The sequence below is a fragment of the Monomorium pharaonis genome, chromosome 1, assembly GCF_013373865.1.
Source record: "Monomorium pharaonis isolate MP-MQ-018 chromosome 1, ASM1337386v2, whole genome shotgun sequence".
Lineage (NCBI taxonomy): Eukaryota > Metazoa > Arthropoda > Insecta > Hymenoptera > Formicidae > Monomorium > Monomorium pharaonis.
This window is the reverse complement of record NC_050467.1, coordinates 24,129,301-24,151,817: the sequence shown is the minus strand read 5'-3', so window position 1 is coordinate 24,151,817 and position 22,517 is coordinate 24,129,301. Positions and strand designations below refer to the sequence as shown.

At 38.6% G+C, this 22,517-nt stretch overlaps 3 protein-coding genes across 5 annotated transcripts in view; 2 read left to right on the top strand and 1 right to left on the bottom strand.

Annotated features, from left to right (window-relative positions):
- The window catches only part of LOC105833051 (peptide deformylase, mitochondrial), a 108,391-nt gene that overhangs the window by 18,242 nt on the left and 67,632 nt on the right, over positions 1–22,517 (bottom strand). The window lies entirely within an intron of this gene.
- LOC105833055 (sphingosine-1-phosphate lyase) lies at positions 87–3,633 on the top strand. The gene is made up of 9 exons (XM_012674466.3): positions 87–296; positions 494–638; positions 1,109–1,324; positions 1,400–1,608; positions 1,697–1,933; positions 1,996–2,205; positions 2,279–2,517; positions 2,596–2,863; positions 2,939–3,633. Exons 2-9 carry the CDS (start codon positions 500–502, stop codon positions 3,050–3,052), a joined length of 1,632 nt encoding a protein of 543 aa, XP_012529920.1. The 5' UTR covers positions 87–296; positions 494–499; the 3' UTR covers positions 3,053–3,633.
- LOC105833056 (tachykinin-like peptides receptor 99D) overlaps positions 9,762–22,517 on the top strand; it is a 76,963-nt gene continuing 64,207 nt past the window's right edge. The window contains exon 1 of one of the 2 annotated variants that reach the window (XM_012674468.3): positions 9,762–9,960. The gene's annotated coding sequence lies outside the window, so the exon portion shown is untranslated. The remainder of the gene's footprint in view (positions 9,961–22,517) is intronic. The other variant, XM_012674469.3, reaches the window with a different exon arrangement.

The window sequence follows — 22,517 nt, the reverse complement described above, 5'->3', positions numbered from 1 at the left end:
CTCTCTCTCTCTCTATCTCTTTCTCCCCTCTCCCGTAATAATAATGTTTGGCAAGAGGGCGTTAGCGCGTGAAAGGTTCCTTTCAATAGCGTGAACTCTCATGAGATCAGCAGTCGTGGCGTGCATCTGCTCTGAGCTCCGATCTGCTCGGAGCTGTTGACGTTCGGAAGACTTTGCTCCGGTGGCGCACACTGTTGCTGTCGCCACACGTTCACGACGTTATCTTTCGATTGCGTCAAAAGCGTTGAGTCATTCCGTTCAATAAAAATTACGAGTAACAACCTACTAAAATCCAGGTGAGCGTATAAAATTATTTAAGCGATTATTAGTCACAGACCCCCTAACCAAGTTTTCCATCAAGATCGCCACGTTTATAATTTACTTGAACATGTGTTCACACACACACACACACACATATACACAGAGATACGGATTTTATTTTATGTGTTAACGTATGCCGTCCCGGCCAATAAAATAACGATATTATTTTCAGAAAAATATGCCTCTCTCTGTGGCTACTATACCACACGCCATAAATCATGTATTTCAAAACAAAGAACCATGGCAGGTAGCAGCTATGACGAGTACAGCCACACTTGCTACTGTGTGGTTATGGAACTTTATATATCAGGATGAGAGTAAGTATTGTCGAATACGTCTCTATTTACAAGTCGATCGTAAAAATTATACTTTGTCAGTTTTTCATTTGTTTAGAGTTTTCTTTTTAAAGAAAATTATCATAATTATTATCACCTTTAAAAAGAACTAATTATTAGTTGCATCAGTAACTGATAATATTAAAGCAGTTTGTTTCAGTAATTTGTTTTATTAGTAATTGAATATGAGAATCATAATGCTCCTCAATTGACATTCAGTGTGATAATTAGTGACGTGTATACAATAATTAATTACTAGTAATACTCTTCAGTTGATGTTAAATTTTACTGATAGTAATTAATTTTTTTATCAGTAGTAAAACTACTGTAACTAGTAAAACTGTTTCAATATTGACTGTTATTTATCAGTTATCCATTAAATAGTATTCAGTTTTTTATTATTTTTTTTATCCATTTTTGCTTAAGGACATGACATACATTATGTTGCACAGGTATTTTAGAACGTGGCAAGAAACAGCTATTTAGATTAGCTCGTTATATTCCTTCTGTACGTAACAAGATAAATGAAGAGTTACTTAATGTCAATGAATCCTTTGAGAAGGAGGTTCTACGCAGACTCAAGGATGCTTCGTTCGTCGTAAGGCTTCCTAAAGATGGATTAAAAAATGACAAAATATTAAATTTAGTAAATGAATATGTTCATTTAGGTAAGACTAACTTTCCCAATACATCTCTCCTAGAAATTTCAATATTTTAACTGAACCTTTTCACTCCTTTTCCAGGTGATTATAAATGGGAAGAAGGTCGTGTATCAGGCGCAATATACAGAACTAACAACGAACTCGCACAACTGATTGGAAATGTTTACGCGGTTGCATCGTACACCAATCCATTACACCCCGACATTTTTCCCGGGATTTGCAAAATGGAAGCAGAAGTAGTTAGAATAGCCTGCCACTTGTTCAACGGGGACAAAGCGTCTTGTGGAACTGCAAGTAGCTTTTCTATTTTTATCAATTTATATAGAATCGAATAAATTCAGCCACGACATGTCACCGTTGCTCCAATGAACATTTTAGATGACTTCGGGTGGCACGGAATCAATTTTATTAGCGTGTAAGGCCTACAGAGATTATGCTCGTGATGTTAAAGGTATAAAGAAGCCAGAGATGGTGGTACCAGTCACTGCTCATGCAGCGTTCGATAAAGCTGCTCAATACTTGAACATAAAGATATATTTCGTACCTGTCAATCCACACAGCTACACAGTTTGCATTCGAACTATGAAAAAGTTCATCACGAAAAATACAATAATGGTAAGAACAGCGCAAACGTGCAACGTCTCTAAGGTCTCGCTCGACTTTAACATTTCTGATAGTTAGTAGGATCTACGCCGAATTTCCCTTATGGAACTATGGATAATATTGAAGCCATATCTGAACTAGGTGTAAAATACAATATACCCGTTCACGTGGATGCTTGTCTAGGTGGTTTTCTTGCCTGTTTTATGTCTGAAGCTGGCTATCCGTTACCACCCTTTGACTTCAGTCTCCCTGGTGTGACCAGCATATCTGCCGACACTCACAAGGTTCGTCTATACGTTATATAAGATTATATTATTTTTGAAATATTGTATAAACTTATATAAATCTTTTTCGCAGTATGGATATGCTCCAAAAGGATCGTCGCTAATTCTTTATCGAAATAAACAATACCGATACTATCAGTACACGATAACAACTGATTGGCCCGGTGGTATATATGGTTCTCCTACGATAAATGGTTCTCGAGCCGGCGGTATTATAGCCGCTTGCTGGACCACCTTAATGCATTATGGATACGATGAATACGTGAAGTCAACTAAAAAAATCATTGAAACTACGAGATATATTGAACGAAGGTATGTATTGAGAAATGCATTTACATTAGAATTGAAAATTCAATATCTGATATTGATTCTTTTAAAAATTGAACATAGGTTGAGAACTACAGAAGGAATTTTTGTGTTTGGCACACCAGCCACATCTGTTATTGCAATCGGTTCCAATGATTTCCACATCTATAGACTGTCGGAGGCGCTTAGCGATAAAGGCTGGAATTTAAATACGCTGCAATTCCCTTGCGGCATACACTTGTGCGTTACACACGTGCATACTGAACCAGGTATTGCCGATCAATTTTTAGATGATCTTCATGCGGAACTGAAAATTATTATGGAAACTCGAAATACTCCAGTGAAAGGAAAGGTAAAAGCACATTAACATTTGTAACTCTAAATAGATGTATATTTTAAATATCAATCGTTATATAATATTTTTCAGCTTGCAATGTACGGAATGAGTCAAAGTATCCCGGACCGAAGTGTAGTCGGTGATTTTACAAAATGCTTTTTAGATTCCATGTATTATACCTCAGAAAATGAAACACAAGAATGATTCCATATTTACTCAAGAAAACAATAATTTTGTATTACTACAATGAAGATATAAAAGGCATATATATTTTCTATGCGACTGAATATGAAAGGTTGAAAGAAATATTTAATAATTAATTTTTTTAATCCAAGTATTTGTATGAGACATGAATTTGTAAACAGATATCTTTATTAATTTACTATAAATGCTCTTTTTTATATTGTAAAATATTAAAAATTATTAGTAATTCATGCAAGTATAGAAATATTAGTATCTTTAAAAAAAGAACATTTTTGTTTTGTAAATAAATTTAAAGACTCTAATTTATATAAAAAGTATGTGTGATTGATTGCTTTACAAGAATTACAAGATGTCACAAAAAAAGAATAGACTGACGGTAGAAATTTTTGTAAGCATGTCATTTATAAAATTATACGTTTTATATATATGTATACATATTTTAACTGATTATGCATTGAATACAAACAGATAATTTTCAATTTATTATTTCAATAATATTATATTAAAATGATATATATCGATTATAAAGAAGGCAACACAAATATTTTTATTCTGAAAAAATAAAATATTTTTCTAAATTATTTCTTCTACAATATTATCCCCCTTTTTCTGTACATTGATTCGTACATTAGCGCCAGGTATATTTCATTTCGACAAATTGCAAAAAATTTCTTTTTTGCAATTCTTAAGACTCGCTTCCGCCAAATCCTTCCAATGAATACGTTAAAACAGCTCTCTCGCGGCTCTGATCTACTTTCCTATTCAAACTATTCTTCTTCCGATCTACTTCTTTAGATTGCATTAAGGAAATTGCGGTGGTTTAATGACCACAATTACGTTAAAAGAATAAAGACAGATATAAAAAAGAAATAAAACATGATTAAATTATTTCTATTCTTAATCAATTCTTTAAAGAATCTGTTAAACATACAGCACGTATATACACAGAAAAAAAGTAATATAGCCAATAACATACGTAATTGCAAGCTACCAATTACATAAAATACTCAATACAATATTTACTGTTAATGCAAGTACAATGTTGATACTGCAATAGCATATATTATTGTATTGAGTATATCTGTAGTTGGCAGCCCGCAACTACATATCTTATTGGATATATTGCATTTTTTTTCAGTGTATGTACGACAGCTCAACATTTTGTCTCAGATCTTTAACAATTTAGATCTAAGACAGTTTAGATCTATTTTACAAATTCTTAACATATTTTTCCAATCAATTTTTGTTCAAAATTAATAATTATTGAGAAAAGATGAGCGCTAATATAAGTAAATGGGGTGACAGTTGAAAAAAAATTTATAAAAAGATAATGTTTATAATACTTGACTAAACAAAGTAACTTGACATGTCAAAAAGATTCGATTTTTGGTATCGTTTCTAAATTACAAGTTTGAAATATATTTGGTCATGTGACTCGAAATAGCGATACGCTACGCCGGTTTCCTGTATTGGGTACATACTTGGGCGACATCAATATTCTTTGGTATGAGAGATATTTTATCGTATGCGTGAAAGTAGTTATGAGGCCAAATGCCAACGTGTGATCTCGCCGGACATCGCTATCATTTATATCGAGTTTTCTCTCGTTATTGCTTTTTTTTTTTTCAAAATAAAATCTAATCATTTGCAGCAGTTAGAAAATCCAAAGCAGAATGTTGCGACACGCGTAGAAATTATACTCGTGTTAATTTGAAAGCGAATTACGGGTACACATACTCGCGATAATAAATGTAGAACGTGCTCGAAATATTTTTAGAAAGAAGCTACGATTGTATACGACGCAGGCCGGTGACAGAGAGACTTTACGTAATAAGAGCTGTGTGTTATTTATTAGCCCCCGTTCTTATTTATCCTATGCCACCCTATAATATTAAAATGATAAATTGCAAATCGAGTTAGTCCTCCACATACGTATTATACATACGTGCATATATGTATAACCTTTTCTAGATAATATTTTTCACACGACTTACGTATATAACACAAGGGTGACAAATACGCAATCTTCGCGAGCTCTATTTCATCCCGAAATAACGGTTCCCCCTTAGCAAAGTTGGACACGGCTAACATTTCCCTCTCTGTGACATCCGAACAATCTGAAATAATACAGATATCTCTACGTGTAACCCTGTCCGCGTGAAAACAAGAGGAGAAAAAACGTATTGCGGAAAGCTCATACGTCACACACCATGCGTGCGGTGATAAAGCGTTTTCCCCGATGCGCCGGCTTCGAAGAATCGGAATACGGACGGCGATAAACGCCTGAAATAATGGAGCGTGTAATTGATTCAATTAAAATGAGGACGACGCGAGAGAAAGAAATCTCGCGAAAAACTTTTCGTCCTGCTTTTCACGTATTTTTGAGCGAACTTACCGGGGCATTGTTATTCCGTTCCCTCTTTTATCCCCCGTTATTTTACACGGCGCAAGGCATTCCAAAATTGAGCGGAGCGCGTACGGAAGTTTTTTACCTTCCATTATTATTCAAGAACATCCGCGAGTGGAATACGATCGATGTTTTAGAGAAGAGATTGCCGGAGAGATTGGATCATAGAGAATTGCTCGGTTCGGAGAATGGGGTAGCAATCATATGTCGTTTATTTCCGCTACCGCCCGGAGTTCTTCTCATAATTATTAGTTGAAATTAATCGAAATTTAGTCAGCTTCTTCTCTCTGAGAATTCTCAGAAAAATCGAATATTGACACAATTGATTTCGATAAAGTTTTAATCATTTGTTTGCGATAAACTTCGTTTAAAATAACAGGAAAATAATAAATTAATAAAAGAATTATATCGTGTTCCAACGATTGAATCAGATAGTGATAAAAATAGTGACATTTCTTTTGCAATATAAAATGTAAAATAATAAAAAACAAAACTATTTTTGGAAGATTGCATCAATTTTTATCTTTTTTTTAAACAGGAAAGGAAGATAATTATAGAAGAGGAGAAACGCAAGTAATGATGAAAAATTAAGGAGCTGGACAAATGGATGATAGGAGGCGCAATTATGTTAATTGCGCAAGATTAAATTGTACTTACAAAAGACTTTGGTACAATTGGATCTCGAATTCACATAAATCAGAGTAAGTAGTAAACAGAGAGGTCCGGTTAACTTCGAAACGAGTCGCGTGATTGTGCACGTTATTATTTTTTAGAAGCAGCAATACATGAAATTCCTCAAACTGGATCGCAAATCGCGTGCCAGGATTTAGCCAAATAAAATAATTTTTGAACAAATAAAAACTCAACCAGTTTGTTTCCACGAGAGATTGAACGCATAACAACAACCTATTAATTTTGTAAAATAATTCTCTTTTACCAAACGACAGCAAAGTTACATGTGTCATTACATTAACAGTAGGATTTACCAATCGTTTATGCATTTTCAATCGTCCTCGTTTTTCTATTTTCTTTTTGACGCGTGTATGTACTAGCGATCGTGTCATTTCAATTTGCATTGCGTCTCCACTGTAATTGGCTGAACGTTCATTCGGTCAAAGTGACAATTGAAAGCGCTGTATGCATAAGTAATTGAAAATATTCCAATCATCGGGCTCACAATACGCCGACCGATATAAAATCCCGATCGTACTTTTTTCGTCAATTCGATTATCCGTGTAATTAGAGGATAGAACGAAGTGAAAAAAATCCGCAAATACGCGACACCATGAGATCCATCCCGTCATGCATATGACCTCTCATTTAAGTTACACGGTTCAAAATAAAAAAAAAAGAGGAAAACCACAGATGCATACTTATGCTGCATATGACATGAAGAAGCGAAATAGTATCAGGAAAGAGAAGAGGAAACGACGAGAAGCAAATATGAATATTTATTTTATTTTTTTGCGTGACTTTATCTGTATTTTAAATAATATATATTGAATGCAATATATTTTCTGCCTCCTGTGCTCTCTCTCTCTCTCTTTCTCTCACATTTCCTTTTCAGTTTATATTAATATTCTAGAATATTTTTATTAACCTAAATAGTGCAGGCGCTTGCAGGGAATATTTCACGTTTTCATCGAGGTAAATTGCTTTTTAGTTATTATTCGTTATTAATAAAAACTTATTCCATCACTCGTGAATATTCAATGGATTAAAACGTCGTCTGTGGAGTATGATAGAATCAACAATGGTTGGTAGACAGAGTCTCTTTAAATTTCTAAAAATTGTTGCAGCCGTACGCTTCGCGCATGAAAATGCAGATGTAAGATATTTAATTCTCTCGCTATATCTTCAACAAGATGCAAAAATACATTCGAAGCTTTAGTTTAATGTTAAATGTCCGGTGAGTAAAATTGCGCTTATACAATAGCAACGCGTTTAGAAGCCACATTGACGATTTTATTGTTTCTATTAGATAATGGATCAATAAAAACGTACGTTCCGCTACATGGTACGACGTTGCAATGCAATATTCGCCGGAAATAAAATCAATTGCATAGATAATTCTATTACGATTTATTTTATCGAAATAAATCTCATGTGTATATTTTAAACCTAAAGTGCCATTGAATTTTTATATTAACGAAATAGTTTTTATATCAGAAAAATATGAATAACCCCTTAGAGTTAATTTAATATTATTAATATTGTGTTAAGTAACTTAATATTTGTAATATTATTAAATGTACAAAATATATTGCAAGGATTTCTCGAAAATACGACTCGTAATGAATATTTTTTAACGTTGTAAATAAACACACATCTAATTCAGTCCCAAAACTGATTTCAATGTAGTCACAATACAGTTCCAATCGCATCTATATTCCATTATATGAGTGCGTTCTACTGGAATTGCGGAGCCATTAAAAACCATGCTGTTTCATAAAATAATGAATCGTTACATATGAAAACGTATGTGTCGGGCGCAATTACCGTACGGTTCACGTGCGACGTCATTTTTTCCGTCGAAATCCACCGATTAAATTTTATTGCAACTGAATTTTAGTCAGCACGTACGGAAAACAATAACGGTTCTTAGGGCTTAAACATAATGCCAGGCAACAGGCAATAAGAACAAAAATAATGAAAGAGAGAAAGGATCTTCTTCTCTCTTTCTCTCTTTTTTTATTTCCTATTGTGTGATGGCCTTTACGCTGTAGCATCAGTTTAGGTTGAAAGGTTCTCAATTTTTAATCTACATCATTAATGGTTTTTCTCTCCCTTCTTCCTCCGTGTATTAAAATACGCAAACATCTTATTTCCCTTAAAGATTAGTAAAAGCCCCGTGTTTCCCTCATAAATCAGATCAGAAACATCTGTCCTTTCCTTTCACCGTGATACTGAGTTACGACCGGCGTTTTTTTTCCAATCACGTAAGCGTTTGAAGACACTATTTCGCGTATCATTCTTTATACATAGAGGTCAATTTTTTGGAAAATGCGTCTTACCGATAACGGATGCCAATTTATCAACGCTTCTAAAACATAATTAAAATAAAAACGTATAAACTCCGACTTTGATAAACTTTTCGCAATTTAGATTATACAGAAGGTTGCACAAGCGTTTCGTAGTAGCGACTGTTTCAAATAATAAAGCTATTATTACCTTACTGCGTTGTAACAGAAACATTAAAGCAAATACCTCAGAGTATAATAGGCTTTTTATTGCACGTAACAGAGATACAAAATAACTCTTCGCTCGAATAAAAATTATTGACTGAGAGATTGATATGTCCCACAGGGGCAGGCGAACGAATAAAACGCACACGTTCAATCGGCAAACTCGAGATTGAATTCCAACGTAAAATTGAGTGGTGGGTAGCAGGAGAAAAGTCACATACGTACGGTTTTAATGCATACAAATGGGATTGCGTAGGCAATCACATGACGATCGTTACAAAATCAACAATGTGTAGATATAATAAATGGCCGCTGTAATCTGAAAGGTTAACACTTTCACTGTCGAATGAGCAATTTATTATCTTTGATTTTAAACGCCAAAAAAATAACAGGCGTCGATTTTATGTGCATTCTATTATAAGTTTAAATATATTACGAGTCTGTAAAAGACGAGGCACTCATTCATGTTCTCAACTATTATCTACTAAAGCTGTTGAAATATAACCGATAAAAGAGAAAAATTAAAAACGTTAAATTAAAATTAAGTAAATAAATGTATGTACATGGTCGAAATATTAAAAAGACGGTAAAAAAAAACCACGCTGAGCAAATATAATTTTTCCGTAAAATTCATAATTTTCGATATTTAAATTTGTCGAGTCTGACGAATTAACACGGCGTATCGGATTGTCTCTGTCAATCCGTCGCAGATACGTTGTTTCAGTCGATATCACCCGAAGTGCGAAATTGGAAATACCTTCTCCAAAAAAATGTGTGACACATAGCTGTCGATAAGTCCGTTATTCCAAGTATGATATGAATTTGCGTCACGCGAAAGACCTTTGTGAAAACTCTACAGATCCCCACCCCCTCGTGCGTGCGTACAATTTTATCGCATTTACGACAATTCTTTTTACGTCTCTCGCGCTTTCCGCAAGCGAGATCAAGTGTCGTCGGTGTTTCGCTTCCGATTCCGATTTAGAACGGGACTTTCGATGACGAGCAGCCCCGCTGATGGCGCGGAAATCATCGGCGGTGGACCCCCCGAGTTTGGGCGACGGGCCGCGATAGGTCGGCGTCTGGAGTACGCGCTCTGGGGTGCCGGCGTCGCGAGGCGAGTGCCGCGAGACGACGGGCCGGCCAGTATCGTGGAGGCGCGCGGCCCGTTGCGATCGTCCAACCCTTACAATACCGTCGCGCAACGCGCGCGCACATACACACATACACGCATAAACGTCGTGACGCGTGTAAACGCGCGCGGGGGAATATTTTCGAGGACCGACGTTCACCAGGACGTTTCCGGTTTGATTTTTCCGGTGAGTTTTCAGTTGTTCCCAAGTACACGCGCGCATCTTCGATTTGAAAGGGACGGAGGAGGAAAGATGGGGAGGGGGGGGGGAAGAAGAGGAGGGAAAAGAGAGATGGTGGAGAACGGTAGCCAAGATCAGTCGGAGCGCGCTGGAAAACCTTATCTTCCCTCCTCCCTGCTCTTCCCTGCCGTCTTAAGTTAGCGTCCATTAGCGACGAAGTCGACGAGAGTACTTAGTTTTGGAAGTCCGAGGTACCTTTACGATAGAGAGAGTACCCATCGAGTGCCCTCGGTCCACGTACCATCGTTTAATGCAGTACGGAACGCCGCGAGAGAAACTTTGTATAATAGCGATACTCTCTAAATCCGAATCAGAAATCCTGATTAATTTTTGCAGTGCTACAACTTACAATTGATCGTCAGTGACTAAAGTTTTTCAGTGATTAAAGGAGGAATATTTTTCCACTGTTCAAAATTAGTGTACCATCATTGAAAAACAGTGGACGTATCGTCGACTGATATATAGTTATAGTTGAAATTAGATTTCATTGCCAGTAGAATAATACTGATTTCGATTTAGAGAGCAAGTTTCACGTCGTTGCACCCCCGACGGTGTCCTGCGCAACGGCGAAAATATAAAGAAAGCTTCCCGCAATAAATGTCTCTCTGATATATCCTTTACGGGCAAACTTTTTAACCCCGCGGCTCTCACATTCGCGAGCCACACGAAAGATATCGGTCGTTTGGAGCAACAAAAAAATCTCGTCTTCATTATTTTTTTCGGCGATCACTTTGAAAGCCGGTAATTACCGTTACGGTTACGACGATTCACTCCCCGTCGGAAATCTGGGGAAAATTTTGTTCGCCTCATTAAGTCAAGAAATTTAAGCTGGGAAAAGCGATTCGGATAATCTTTTAAACGAGCACTGTGGAAATAAAAGTTTAATTAGCTAATTTCATTTTCACACCGGAATGTGTGAAAGTGCAGGGGCAAAGGGAAAAAATGCGCAAAATTAAAATTAACGTCTCCTCTCGATTACCGAAAACTCCGTTTCAACAATTAATTATTTGCAAGCGTCTCGTGCTTCGTATAATTTCGGCCCGCTATTCATGCAATTAACGAACGCGAACACGTTTTAGGCAAAAGCCGAGGACAGTTAATGCCACATTGAGAACTTTTTAATGCATCATCACGCGTGGCTATCAACATCGAAACTTCGTGTAAATTTTAATTCCAGCTGACGGCGAACTACCATTAGGAAAACGCACCGTCGGGAATTTTAATTTTTCGACAGTAACGGACAAGAGTGACTTTTTTCCCCCCACACTTCATAATTTATCAAACTGTAACTCTTTGCCATGGTACTTGCGCGTTTACATTATCTGCGAGCGTAGTCGTACAGCGTCCTGTGTCGTTCTATCGCATAATGCGACCTTTGATTAAAATAATAAATACGATAACCCCTCGGTGTATCCGCGCGCGCGTGATACACACGAAACCGGGCTGTTGCTGAAAATCACGCGATCGCGCATCGAGAAAACGATGCACGCCGATGGTATTTTAATGAAAATTGACGGAGCGTGACGGGGCCCGAATTTTGAGAGCGCAATACAATCGCGAACCGGTAATTATGCAATTTACGATCGGCACTCAAGCGCACGGTTTACATATATTTAATAACGTATTCGATTCGGGGGGGGGGGAAGGGCGGTGACATTTTAATAGTTACCAAACCGTTACGCAGCTATAAATCCCTGAATTCCCAATTGTCCACGCTATTAATTAAAAAACGTACCGACCTTCCGCGACATGTATGTACGGTGTCACAAATTAATGGAATTTTCATTGTCGCTGTAACGTCGCTGTAATGACAGCTATCGATTTCTGACAAAATATTAAAAGAAATTAAAATAAAAATAAAAAAAAAAAACAGAAAGACTCCATACATGCGGCAGATTATATCGATCGCGGATAGGCTTTATTCGCAATAGCATGATGTTCAACGGCGTCAATGGCGCGTTAAATAAATAGGAGTGCGCCACGGCATTCAACATCCCGTAACGAGCTTTTAAAATCGCGCCTCAATGGGCTCTGAAAGTGTATGAATGGTGGCTCACGGACGGTATCGTTGCACACGAAGGCCCTTCTCTCGCTTCCCTGAAATTAGTAATCCGCCAGATTTAGATGTCTCGCGTATCGCGCGATTTTATACAGCCGCGAGAACTGATTGCGGCGTTTCCTAGGAGCGAGATGTATCAATATATGCGTGAAGTTTTATGCCACTATGAATAAAAGGCGGTCGGAAATATTGTGCCGCGACTGCCTGATATCGCATTTGATTGCGGAGCGTGCGAAATTATTTCTAAAGATAACGGCATTAATGATTCGAGCCACGCAAAACAAATATCAGAGAAAGCCGCTGCGCTGCATGTACGGTTTGCGTATCAAGTTACATTGTATATTTTCCAAAGTGCCAGCCGCGTTTTAGTAACACTATTATCCCGCGATACCACGTGTTTCTTAAGTTTCGTTCGGCGCTCCGCCTCTCTAAATGGAATATAATGTACCACGGTCTTTTTATATCGGAAAATCTCGTTGCAACACAATGACGTAACTTTATGTCATCGAGGCGTTTCGCCGCCGCGTCGAAGAAAGCGTAACACAATCATGCTTGAAGAGTACAAAATCTCGTTGCTAAGTAACTAGGAAATACAGAAAAGGAGGTGACTGCGCCGGGAAAAGGAGAGAAATTATATTCTGTAAAACGCGACGTTCATATTAAGTAGAGACTCTCTACTTTCTCTGTGTTTCGTAGGATTTTCTGAATTTTTTTTTTCTTTTTACAAACGACAGCTTCGATCTAAAGCTGCTCTAATGTTAATAAAACTGATTTTGCAGCGAATCACGTCGGTGTATCCGTTGGAAAGACAGCTATTCCCGTAAATTCTAGAAGACTTTTATAAATATGTGCTCAAACTCCGCTATAAATATGAATAGCCACGTGTTTCCGCGCACAATTTTTACGTCATGCTCATATAACCGGCTCTCAGACTGCACATAAACAGCAAGAATATAGATATCGAATACTAAAGATACTGCTTTAGTGAAACTTGTCAAATCTCACTCAAAGATCTTAATGACGATCATCGCTGATAAAATATCAATGCTCCCTAAATTAAAATCAGTGCATGTATTGTTTGCATTAAAGACACTCTCTAAAGTACAATCAGTACAAAATCAGGAAAGTCAGTGAAAATATACTGATTGTCAGTAGTAGACTTATAGCTTATCAATCAGTAAAATAAATACCCTGATCTTCCAGTGATAATACATTGATATCGAAGTTGAAAATCACTAAAAGACAGTGTATTTATTTCACTGATAATATAACCAAGGAAGAAATTTGCTTCTCATACTATTTTCCTTCAAAATTGCTCTCTGCTCTTCAAAATTTCAACGTAACTGCCTAGCTAATTTAAATATCGTTGAGTCATTGTAAGTTTTAGGCAGAGTGACAAGGGCAAAAGTGACAAATTTTCACCTTCAATATCTTTTAAGCATCTTCCAATATCTCGGGAAAGATATTCTGCTAGAAAAATGATGTAACATATTGCAACTGGCGACTTAAACAATATAACTCATTCCAAAATAGGGATAAAATAGGTCAACCTCTTATTAATAAAATAAACAGTGTATTTCTCCATTATTTTGTCTATCCCTACGGGAAGTTCAGAAGTTGTTAAATTACAAAATAGCGGACATTGCAGAACTAACGTATACGCGCATACATTATCACGTGTGCTATCACTGCGTCCTACTATCGGAAATTATGTAATACCCGGGTGTCACGCGTGCATGGATTTTTCCAGTTTATCCGGTCGATGATTGCTTCGGACAACGGGTGCCGACGTGTCGACAACGCTCGTAGTAGTGCGATCATTATAGCTCCTCCTCGTTACGACGTAATTTAATGTCGCAAGATCGTCCGATGCATCGGCACGGGCGCGCGAAACTAGAAAAGAGGGTGAGGAGACGGGAATGTAATCTGATTAAACGCGCATGCCAGGAAATTTGGAGAAACGATCGCCGCCCAATATCCGCGGCGCCACTCCTCGTTTCGTGGATTATAATTCTTGCAGATCAGCTTTCGGACACACGGTCCGCCAACGTTCAACTCGCCGAACGAACGTGTAGTATGTACACCTGCCGACGGGCCGGATACTCGAGAGAGACTGGGTGAAATTTCGCATTCGACAATCAACCGCGGCGGGCAATGATTGGCGTGAAACCCGGCCGTTTGCCGACGTTGACGAGCCGCGGCCGAAACCGTTGAGAGCCGAAAAAAAAAGGGACGTTTTCGACGAGATTCAACGCGCATATCTTCCATCTTGTCTGATTATGAAATCGCCGCATGCGTTACCGCGCGATCAAACGCACGTCGATCATGACTCCTGAATTATGTGGTGTATGGCGATACAAAGGGATTCCAGGCTGGATGATGACAGGTTCCGGCGATTGACATGGTTAAACTCCGAAATCCGATCGAGCCGTTTTTATTAAATTATCGAAGGAACATTAACCGTCGTATGCATGAGTGAAAAAGACTGCGAATCTTGTTAAAATCCGGTTAGATAGAAATTATCCAAATTCAAATCTTGATTACAAGTAATAAAAAAAAACATTTCAATCTGCCCCGCTCTAGTAATAAATAATGCTCGCGCTGCAACTTAAAAATTCATTTAAAAGTCAAAACTAAATTGCCTTGAAAGTTGCCGCGTCGTAATATTGTTTTATAAAACTTCAAATTTCGCAGTTGGTTGCAACGAATACATACATCAGAAGAAGTTAGGGTAGAAAAGAGGCGGGGGAGACTTTTTTAACATATGGCATTCTGCAAAACGAATTAAACAAGATTCATGCGCGAGAAAAAGAGTTAGGTCAAAATAATCAAGATTCAATTCAGTCCCAATTAAATATGCGATTAATAAACTAAATATTTAGTAATGCTTAATAAAATAGATTAATTGCTATTATTTGGTTATTGTAATATATAATTATTAAATATTATTGAATATTTGGTTACATTATTCAAACATTTAACTAAAAGCTTATTCCAGCTTCATTATTATCGAACTTTCTTTTTACTTTTTGCATGATTAAAAAATAAGAAACTGTGAAAGTTTTAAAAGTTAATAGGATGCAGTTTGCTTTTATGGCGAAGAAATGGCATAGAACATCGTGCACATTTGCGAGTACATGAGCTTTCCCCTATTTTATTTCGTGCTAAACTTGCTGTGCTCTTAAATCTCGCTAAATCTCCTTTTCTCTTCGAACAGACGAACGGATCGTTTTATATTGAAAACTATTAAAGATAAAAGGGATGTAAACACTGCAATTGGGTGAAATAAAACGAGGAAAAATATGGAGCTGGGACGAAGAAGAAATTCTTGAGAGCTACATATGCGAAGACTTACTACCCCACTCCTCTCTTCCATCTCGCTAACGTCGTCGAATCGCAAAGAAGTGTCCGAGTAGTGCGCAGTATCATCAGGCATTCAAGACACGCTGGAAGAAACACCAAAAGCAAATATAGCGTATATCGCTGGCGCAAGAAAATTCGCGAGAATGGCATAGCCAAGTAGTTATTTACGGAATGTTACGTGGAAAGTTGAGGATTCCTGAAATAATCCGAATTTCAGCGGAGGCAATTACAGTACGCCAACGGAATCTCTTGCAGATTGCAAAAAATGGAGCGATTGTTTCGAGCGTTGATAAATAGCAGCTACAAACGAAATGCCTGTGTATCTATCTTATCGATACCGCCAGCGGAATTGCCGCGTCTATAATCTATATTTCTAGGCGAAGCTTCCTCTTTCTCTCTCTCTCTCTCTCTCTCCCTCTGTCGCCGTTCTTTGTACGTCAGTTCTGCTCTCCATCGCGGAACAATTTAATAAGTACGATGAATGGAACGTGAGGAAATTCAATACGCGATATCGAGCGGCTCCAGCCAGGTTACTTGAGATGCGGTGATTAAATCGGCCACCGCGGTGGTCCGTCTGATTTTTCGAGATACATCGGGCGTGCGGAAAGAGAACCAGCATTAAAACGTGATCCACGGGCAATCGCAAATTCACAGTGACGTATATGTACACGCAGCGGAAGACCGTCGATAAATCCGCGGGACAAAGTCTCTCGGTTATGGCGAATCTACGGGTTTCGCATTAACCGGATAAATTATAATTCCATTCGTTACCTGACCCGCTGCGAGTTCATCGGTTCACTTGGGCTCAGATGTTTCTATGCGGATTTAGCGTTACGCTTCCGGTCTTTGACCAGCTGCGCAAACTGGATATTCTATCCGACACACGTGCGCTTTCATAGATTTCCTGTAGGAAAAATTGTACGAGATAAAAATGACACTTTTTATAATTGTTAGAAATTTTTACACGAATATATACGGAGTAATTAACCGTCCGAGGGCATCCATTGACAATTAATGTATTGCTCTCTCGGCAACACGTTAAAGCCTCGCCAATTCGTGACTGACGTTATCGCAACGGAAAATGTAAATTCTCTGCATGATTTGTGGCACGTTACATATACAGGAACGAAATTCAATTTTCGAACTGCATAAATAATTGACGAACGTCGAACTCAGCGAGAGGAAACAGAGTGAAGTTGAGGAAAGGAACGAGTGATGTAAGAGGGATCGCTCTCACACGAGGCAACGTTAAAAAGAAGCAGCCCTATCGTCGAGTCGACGGCGATAATAAAAAGTGCACCGCGGGGGTGGGCACAGGGTGAAATATCGAGAACGCGTGGCGAGGAATTTTTCCCTGGCATTTTTGCATCGAGAAGAATTTTCTTTGTCGCGGCCTTTGACTCTCATTGATACGGCAAAGAACTCCCCCCCCTGCCCCTGCCTTACCCTCGACACGGGGTGAATTATAAGCCACATCGGTCGATCATAAAGGGTCAAACCTGGCGCGTGTCTTCGCGAGCGACACGTGCGACACCCCCACGAGTCGCTCGACGAAAAATAAAGAGAAATGGCGTATTAATTCCTTAGCGGTTTCCTGCTAACGTTGACTTGGTGTCTCGCGTGACGTGATTAATTGAGGATCACGACCGAAAACGGTTGATTGATACAACCGACGGTAGAGCATCCGCTTTAATTTAACGATCCCTTAACGAATTCAGCGTTCACCTTTCGATGGACGAAAATTTCTGATCATACCGACATATTTACTCGATAAGATGGATGAACTTCAAAATCTCCCGCTAATTGATCGTTCGTTGGTCAGCAACAAGGTACGGTCGTTTACAACCGTTTTATTTCCTGTAGAGTTATTGAGATCCGTTGTGATGATTGATTAAGGTTTCACAGTGTAATGGCAGACAAGATATTTGAGAGAGAGAGAGCTCGAACGCGAGACGTGTATACGTTTACGTAAATGACGTTTGCGATTAATTCCGGCATTCCTGGAAGAGAGACAAAGGATTTTTCGGAAGATCTAATCTCTCATGTAAAATTTTATCATAAATTCTTCGTCATAAATGTCCGGACGGCGGCGCTTTAAAGCCGACGGCCGCTTTGTGAATTTAAAATTAGAAGTAATTAAGAGATCTCTTGTATCGCCGTACGGGGAAAATTATTGCGGTCTACAACGAGCGTGGAATTTTATGCGCTCGAGTCTCGCGTGCGTCCCTTTTAACCCCCGCGTAAAGAAAATCCGCCGCCGGTTACTGTCCCATCGAGATTCCCTCTCGAAATTTATATCGAGTGGTGGTAGCCCACGAACCGCGCCGCGCCGCGCCGCGCAAAATATTAAATAGCGCACACTTTTCCCCACTGTAACAACGTGAATTTAATTCAGCGATGTAGGCGAAGCTGAAGCCAAGGCGGAGACCTCGAGTTTAGCGCGCGTCACACACACGGGAGAATGGACGGAGTTACGGTTCCTCCCCTGATTTCTGGTTAGCGGCGGCGGCAGATTGGCGATTAAATGAGAACGACATCGTCAACTTTAATGCGGCTATTTCGCATTCGACAACAGCTCACGTCGTGCGCGGATTAGTATACGCGGAACCTATAAATCCAAAAGACGGACCTGCACCTGGCGTCATGAAATATGCAGTAAATAGCGAAACCATTAAATATGACGTTAAAATGTACGATGGCCGCACGGTTTTTTTGGCGACACGGTCAAGAGAGGCAAATCACCAAGAGCGTGACACATGCGCGAGTATCCTGGCCAAAGGGTTGTTAAAGATGAGGTCTATGTAGGTCTACGTGGGAGTGAATGTGTGGGTGGATGGAAGTACGGAAGTTTGACGAAGGTCGAGCGATGGATGGTAATAAATCTTATTATCTAAGCGAATCCGGGCTAATATATCGTGCAGTTCGTGTGCTGCGAAATTTGCTCGAGGCGCAAGGTATATATTTACGAGCTAAGGACAGGTACATATTTATGAGTGTGTTAGCTATCTGAGTATATCCGAACGTATCGCGAGTGTTGCGGAATTGGCTCTAAATTAGGGTAACCATCAGTATTTAACGCCAAGTCAGTTAGTCATAGATGAAGTAACATGTTATTTGGCTCGTTATTTGCCGTTAATTGGATGATTTATCGATGTACACGTGATTTTGGACGATACGTCGGTGCCGCGGTAACAATATCTGATCCTTTGAAAATTTGAAACTGGATACAAACATGGCAGGCTTTAGTTTCAATGATATTTTACAGAATATTATTGCAGAATATATTAGACATTAATAAAAATCCAGCGGTTGTGCGAAAATATTTAGAAAATGATGGGAATTAAAAATTATAAGAAATTAAAAATGTTTAATTGTGGAAATTAATCGAGATTTACATTTTACGATAAATGTTATGCTTATATATTTAACAAAGGATTCATTATTTAAACTTGATATTACCCATTTATAATGAGTAAAAATTGTTTAATCAAGATGAATTTAAAAAACCAGATTAAATAAAGTTACCCACAGAGATAAAATTTCCTGTATTTTAATAATAATGCGGACGACTCACTTGCATTTTTATGTGGATTTAAATAATCTTTTTATATAAATTTTATATAAATCGTTTCCTTTAATTATTTCACGTTAAAAAAAGTATTAAAATAAGATTATTAAAAAATGTTTTATTGTATAGTTTATTATACTGTGACAGAAGTTATAAAATATCTCGTAAAGAATTCACTTTTCGGTCAATTTGGAGTTTCGGTTTGTTTTTCATTATTTATTTATTTATTTTTACTTAGTTTAATGAATATTATTTGTTCTCTTTAAATCCCAAACCTTTTCTTCAATTTTCCGTTTATTTAAATCAACGCACAATTTTAAACTTAAATTAAGTTATTTGATAAAACTGATCTTTAAATATCTTTGATAAACGTGACATTATTACGAAAACCCTCTCGACGTCTGCATCCACTGAAGTAACAGTTTGACGATAATAAATTTCATTACTCCTGTGAAAATAACGCGACTGACTTGTCACCGACTTACCGGTATAAATCATAGATTTACGATACTTCCGAGATTGTATTTCTGCAGAACGTTTGCCGTACCCGTACATATACATGTGTTTGCTTGAAAATGAAGTCGGACAAAACGCGAAACCAGTTTTTGCCATTACACTAAACACATCTTCCTCCAAAGAAGAGGGATGTTTCCCCCTGCGTGTACCTTTTTCTCATAATCAGTAAGATAATAGACAAGATTAAATTGATCTCTCCTGATAATCAATTTTAATGAATATTTACTTTGAAAGCAACAACGTTAATGTGCAAATGTAATTAACAGAATTGGAAACGCGTTACCAATACAATTACTTTTCTCCCGAATAGATAACGATATTAATGAGTAAACGTTTCAACCTAGGCTTTAATTGGAGCAACTGAAGAGTGACTCAAGAAAAACATATTAATACAAAAAAATACAGGTTGTCTATAAAAATCTCTCCTTAATTACCCTTTATATTTCAGAAACTGTGAAAAATGATTTTAAAAACCGCAAAATACGTGTCCTACTCTCTTAAAGGAGTTGGAGATGATGGAATAGCTCCCAGAAGTGATCAAACATACATTTCGCGGCTTTTTTCCATAATTTTGAATCGTTTCTGAAATACAGAGAACAGAAGCAGACTTTATACGCCCTGTATACGTTACATATACGCCATATATACGCGAGGTACAGGTTTATTCCTTGCATGCGGTGCACACAAATTCCCCGTAACTTGAACGGTCTCGTGGCTCGTACGTAAAACCATCAAGAACTTTAATGTCATAAGTGAATTTCAACTAACTTGGCGCGCGTTTCGAGCGCGAACGGGCCGTGCCTTTAACCCCCCACGCTTGTAACTATTTACTTTTACCACACCGAAACTTTCCGGCGATAAACCTCGATAACAACGAGTGAGCACTTGGCTGTCAAAGCACTTAATCGGCAGTTAATCCTCCTTTTGTAAATTGAATAAACTAATGGACGCCGGCGGGTCGGGCAAATATTATCGAGGTGAGATAACCGCGGTGTAATGAATTTTGTGTGAGCTTAGCTTTAACGCGTGATCGTTAAAAAAAAAAAAGAAATCGCAGAACCATCCATTCAATTAGAACCGCTAATGGACCGCGCTTGCATATTAATCGCGCTTCTATACTCAAATTGCACGTGAATATCCGTCGATACTCCTGCGCGAAGCACACATTCACTTAATCAAAAATGTATTAACAATGCACATATATAATTTACATCGCAATACACATCGGGGCAGAATGACAAACAGTCACGTTCACGCGAACGGCCAGAAATGAAACGTCCCGCGTCTAGGATACGGACAGACGGGTGGTAGAGGGATGTCCATTAAAGTCAAATTCATTCTCATTAATGCCGTGTTAAACCGCAGGTTTATTAGGACGTTGCAGCTTAATAAGTTTATACTCCCTATATTAGGTGCGCATCAACCTCTCATTTACCGATTTGCTTTCACTGTTATAATGGGACTGCGATGTAATAAAGTGCGCCGTGGCGCGGAGAAAATAAACATATTTACCGCGTAAAGATACGTAACGCAAATATTATCCAGTTTTGTTTTTGCGTCGACCCAGTATTGTGCCGCCGCGGGCCATCGACATATATAATTAATGCGCAAGCACATGCCGCACGTTAGCGATTCATGAATATCCGTTATTTATACCGTTGCTCGATATTCCCGGTCATAAATATGCAGAAATGAGATGAAATTCCCTTTATCCGTTTCTCGAAACGTGTCTGGTAGATCAATGGAGTGACGAAAGTTCACGGATGTGCCGATTTCTACGATTACGAGGTCGGGGATGTCAAACGTTGCGCATCATTCTGACGGCTTTGCGCGCGGGTAAGAATTACCGAATGACGCGATACAATTGCCACTTATGTTGTTTATTAGACGGCCCTCTTCCCGAGATATCCCGTCGCTAAGTAGAAAAAGGGTAGATTAAAAAAATTTGTATGCATTCCTATGGGAGAGCCGCCTCCGTCGACGGGAGGAAGGAGCGTTTCCGTGTTCTCCTGAACTTTTATTGCGTCGATCTTTCAAGGCGCGTCACCTCCGTAGGAAGTTTATAAAAGGAATTTTGATTCATCCTGTACGCGGCGGCGGTCGCGACGTTGTTTTGTATGCAAACCTTATATGCGAGCGGTACAAATTGGCCTTACATTGAATTCGTGCCAGATTTTTCGTCGCGTGGTTTTGCACGTTAGAGTGGCTGCGTTTCTCGCCCGCCCGGAAGGAAGGAAGGAAGATTACGAAGTTCGAAGTTGACATTTTCCGATATGTCTCTCTCTCTCTCTCTCTTTCTCTTTCTCGCGCGCGCGATTTATTATTCCCCCCGCAAGGATACTTGTCTCTCACGAGTATCCCACCTACTTCTCTCCTCGGCGAGAATAAAATCAAACTTGGATCGATAACGTATGCACAAGTAAGTGACTCACAAGTTTCGGCACAAGATAGAAACTACTACTGACCAAAACAGAGAGATTCGTCTCCCTTCATAACAGAAGGCAACTTCGCGCTCAGCGCCATTCACGACTGCTGGCTCTTACGATAGAAATTCGATTAGTGTGCAGCGCGTCCTTACCGCGTATTGCAATTTCTCGTTAAAATGTCGTACGTCAACGGCATCTCGTTAGAAATTGCTACGACGGCACCTACTACAGCATGAAAATTACGTCGCGAACGCATCTGCGATTCAGTTTCCTTTTGTAGTTCCGTCTCTGCAGTCATTGGGAATTCAACTCTCATAATTTTCTGTCTAACGCAATCCAGCGACGCTGCGAGAGCGATTGTGTAGACTTGTAGAGCGAGTGACATAATTACGCACCGGGCAACCTCGCCAATTTATATTCGTTATAATGCTAAACAAACGTCCTTATTTATCGAGGGTAAATTTCAGCCCTTCGTACATTTTTTTACGTAAATTTCAACCGGCTCGTGTTGGCTCCGTTGTTTTTTTTCTTTCTCTCTTTTTTTTTTTACACACTCCTCTGGCACGAGCGA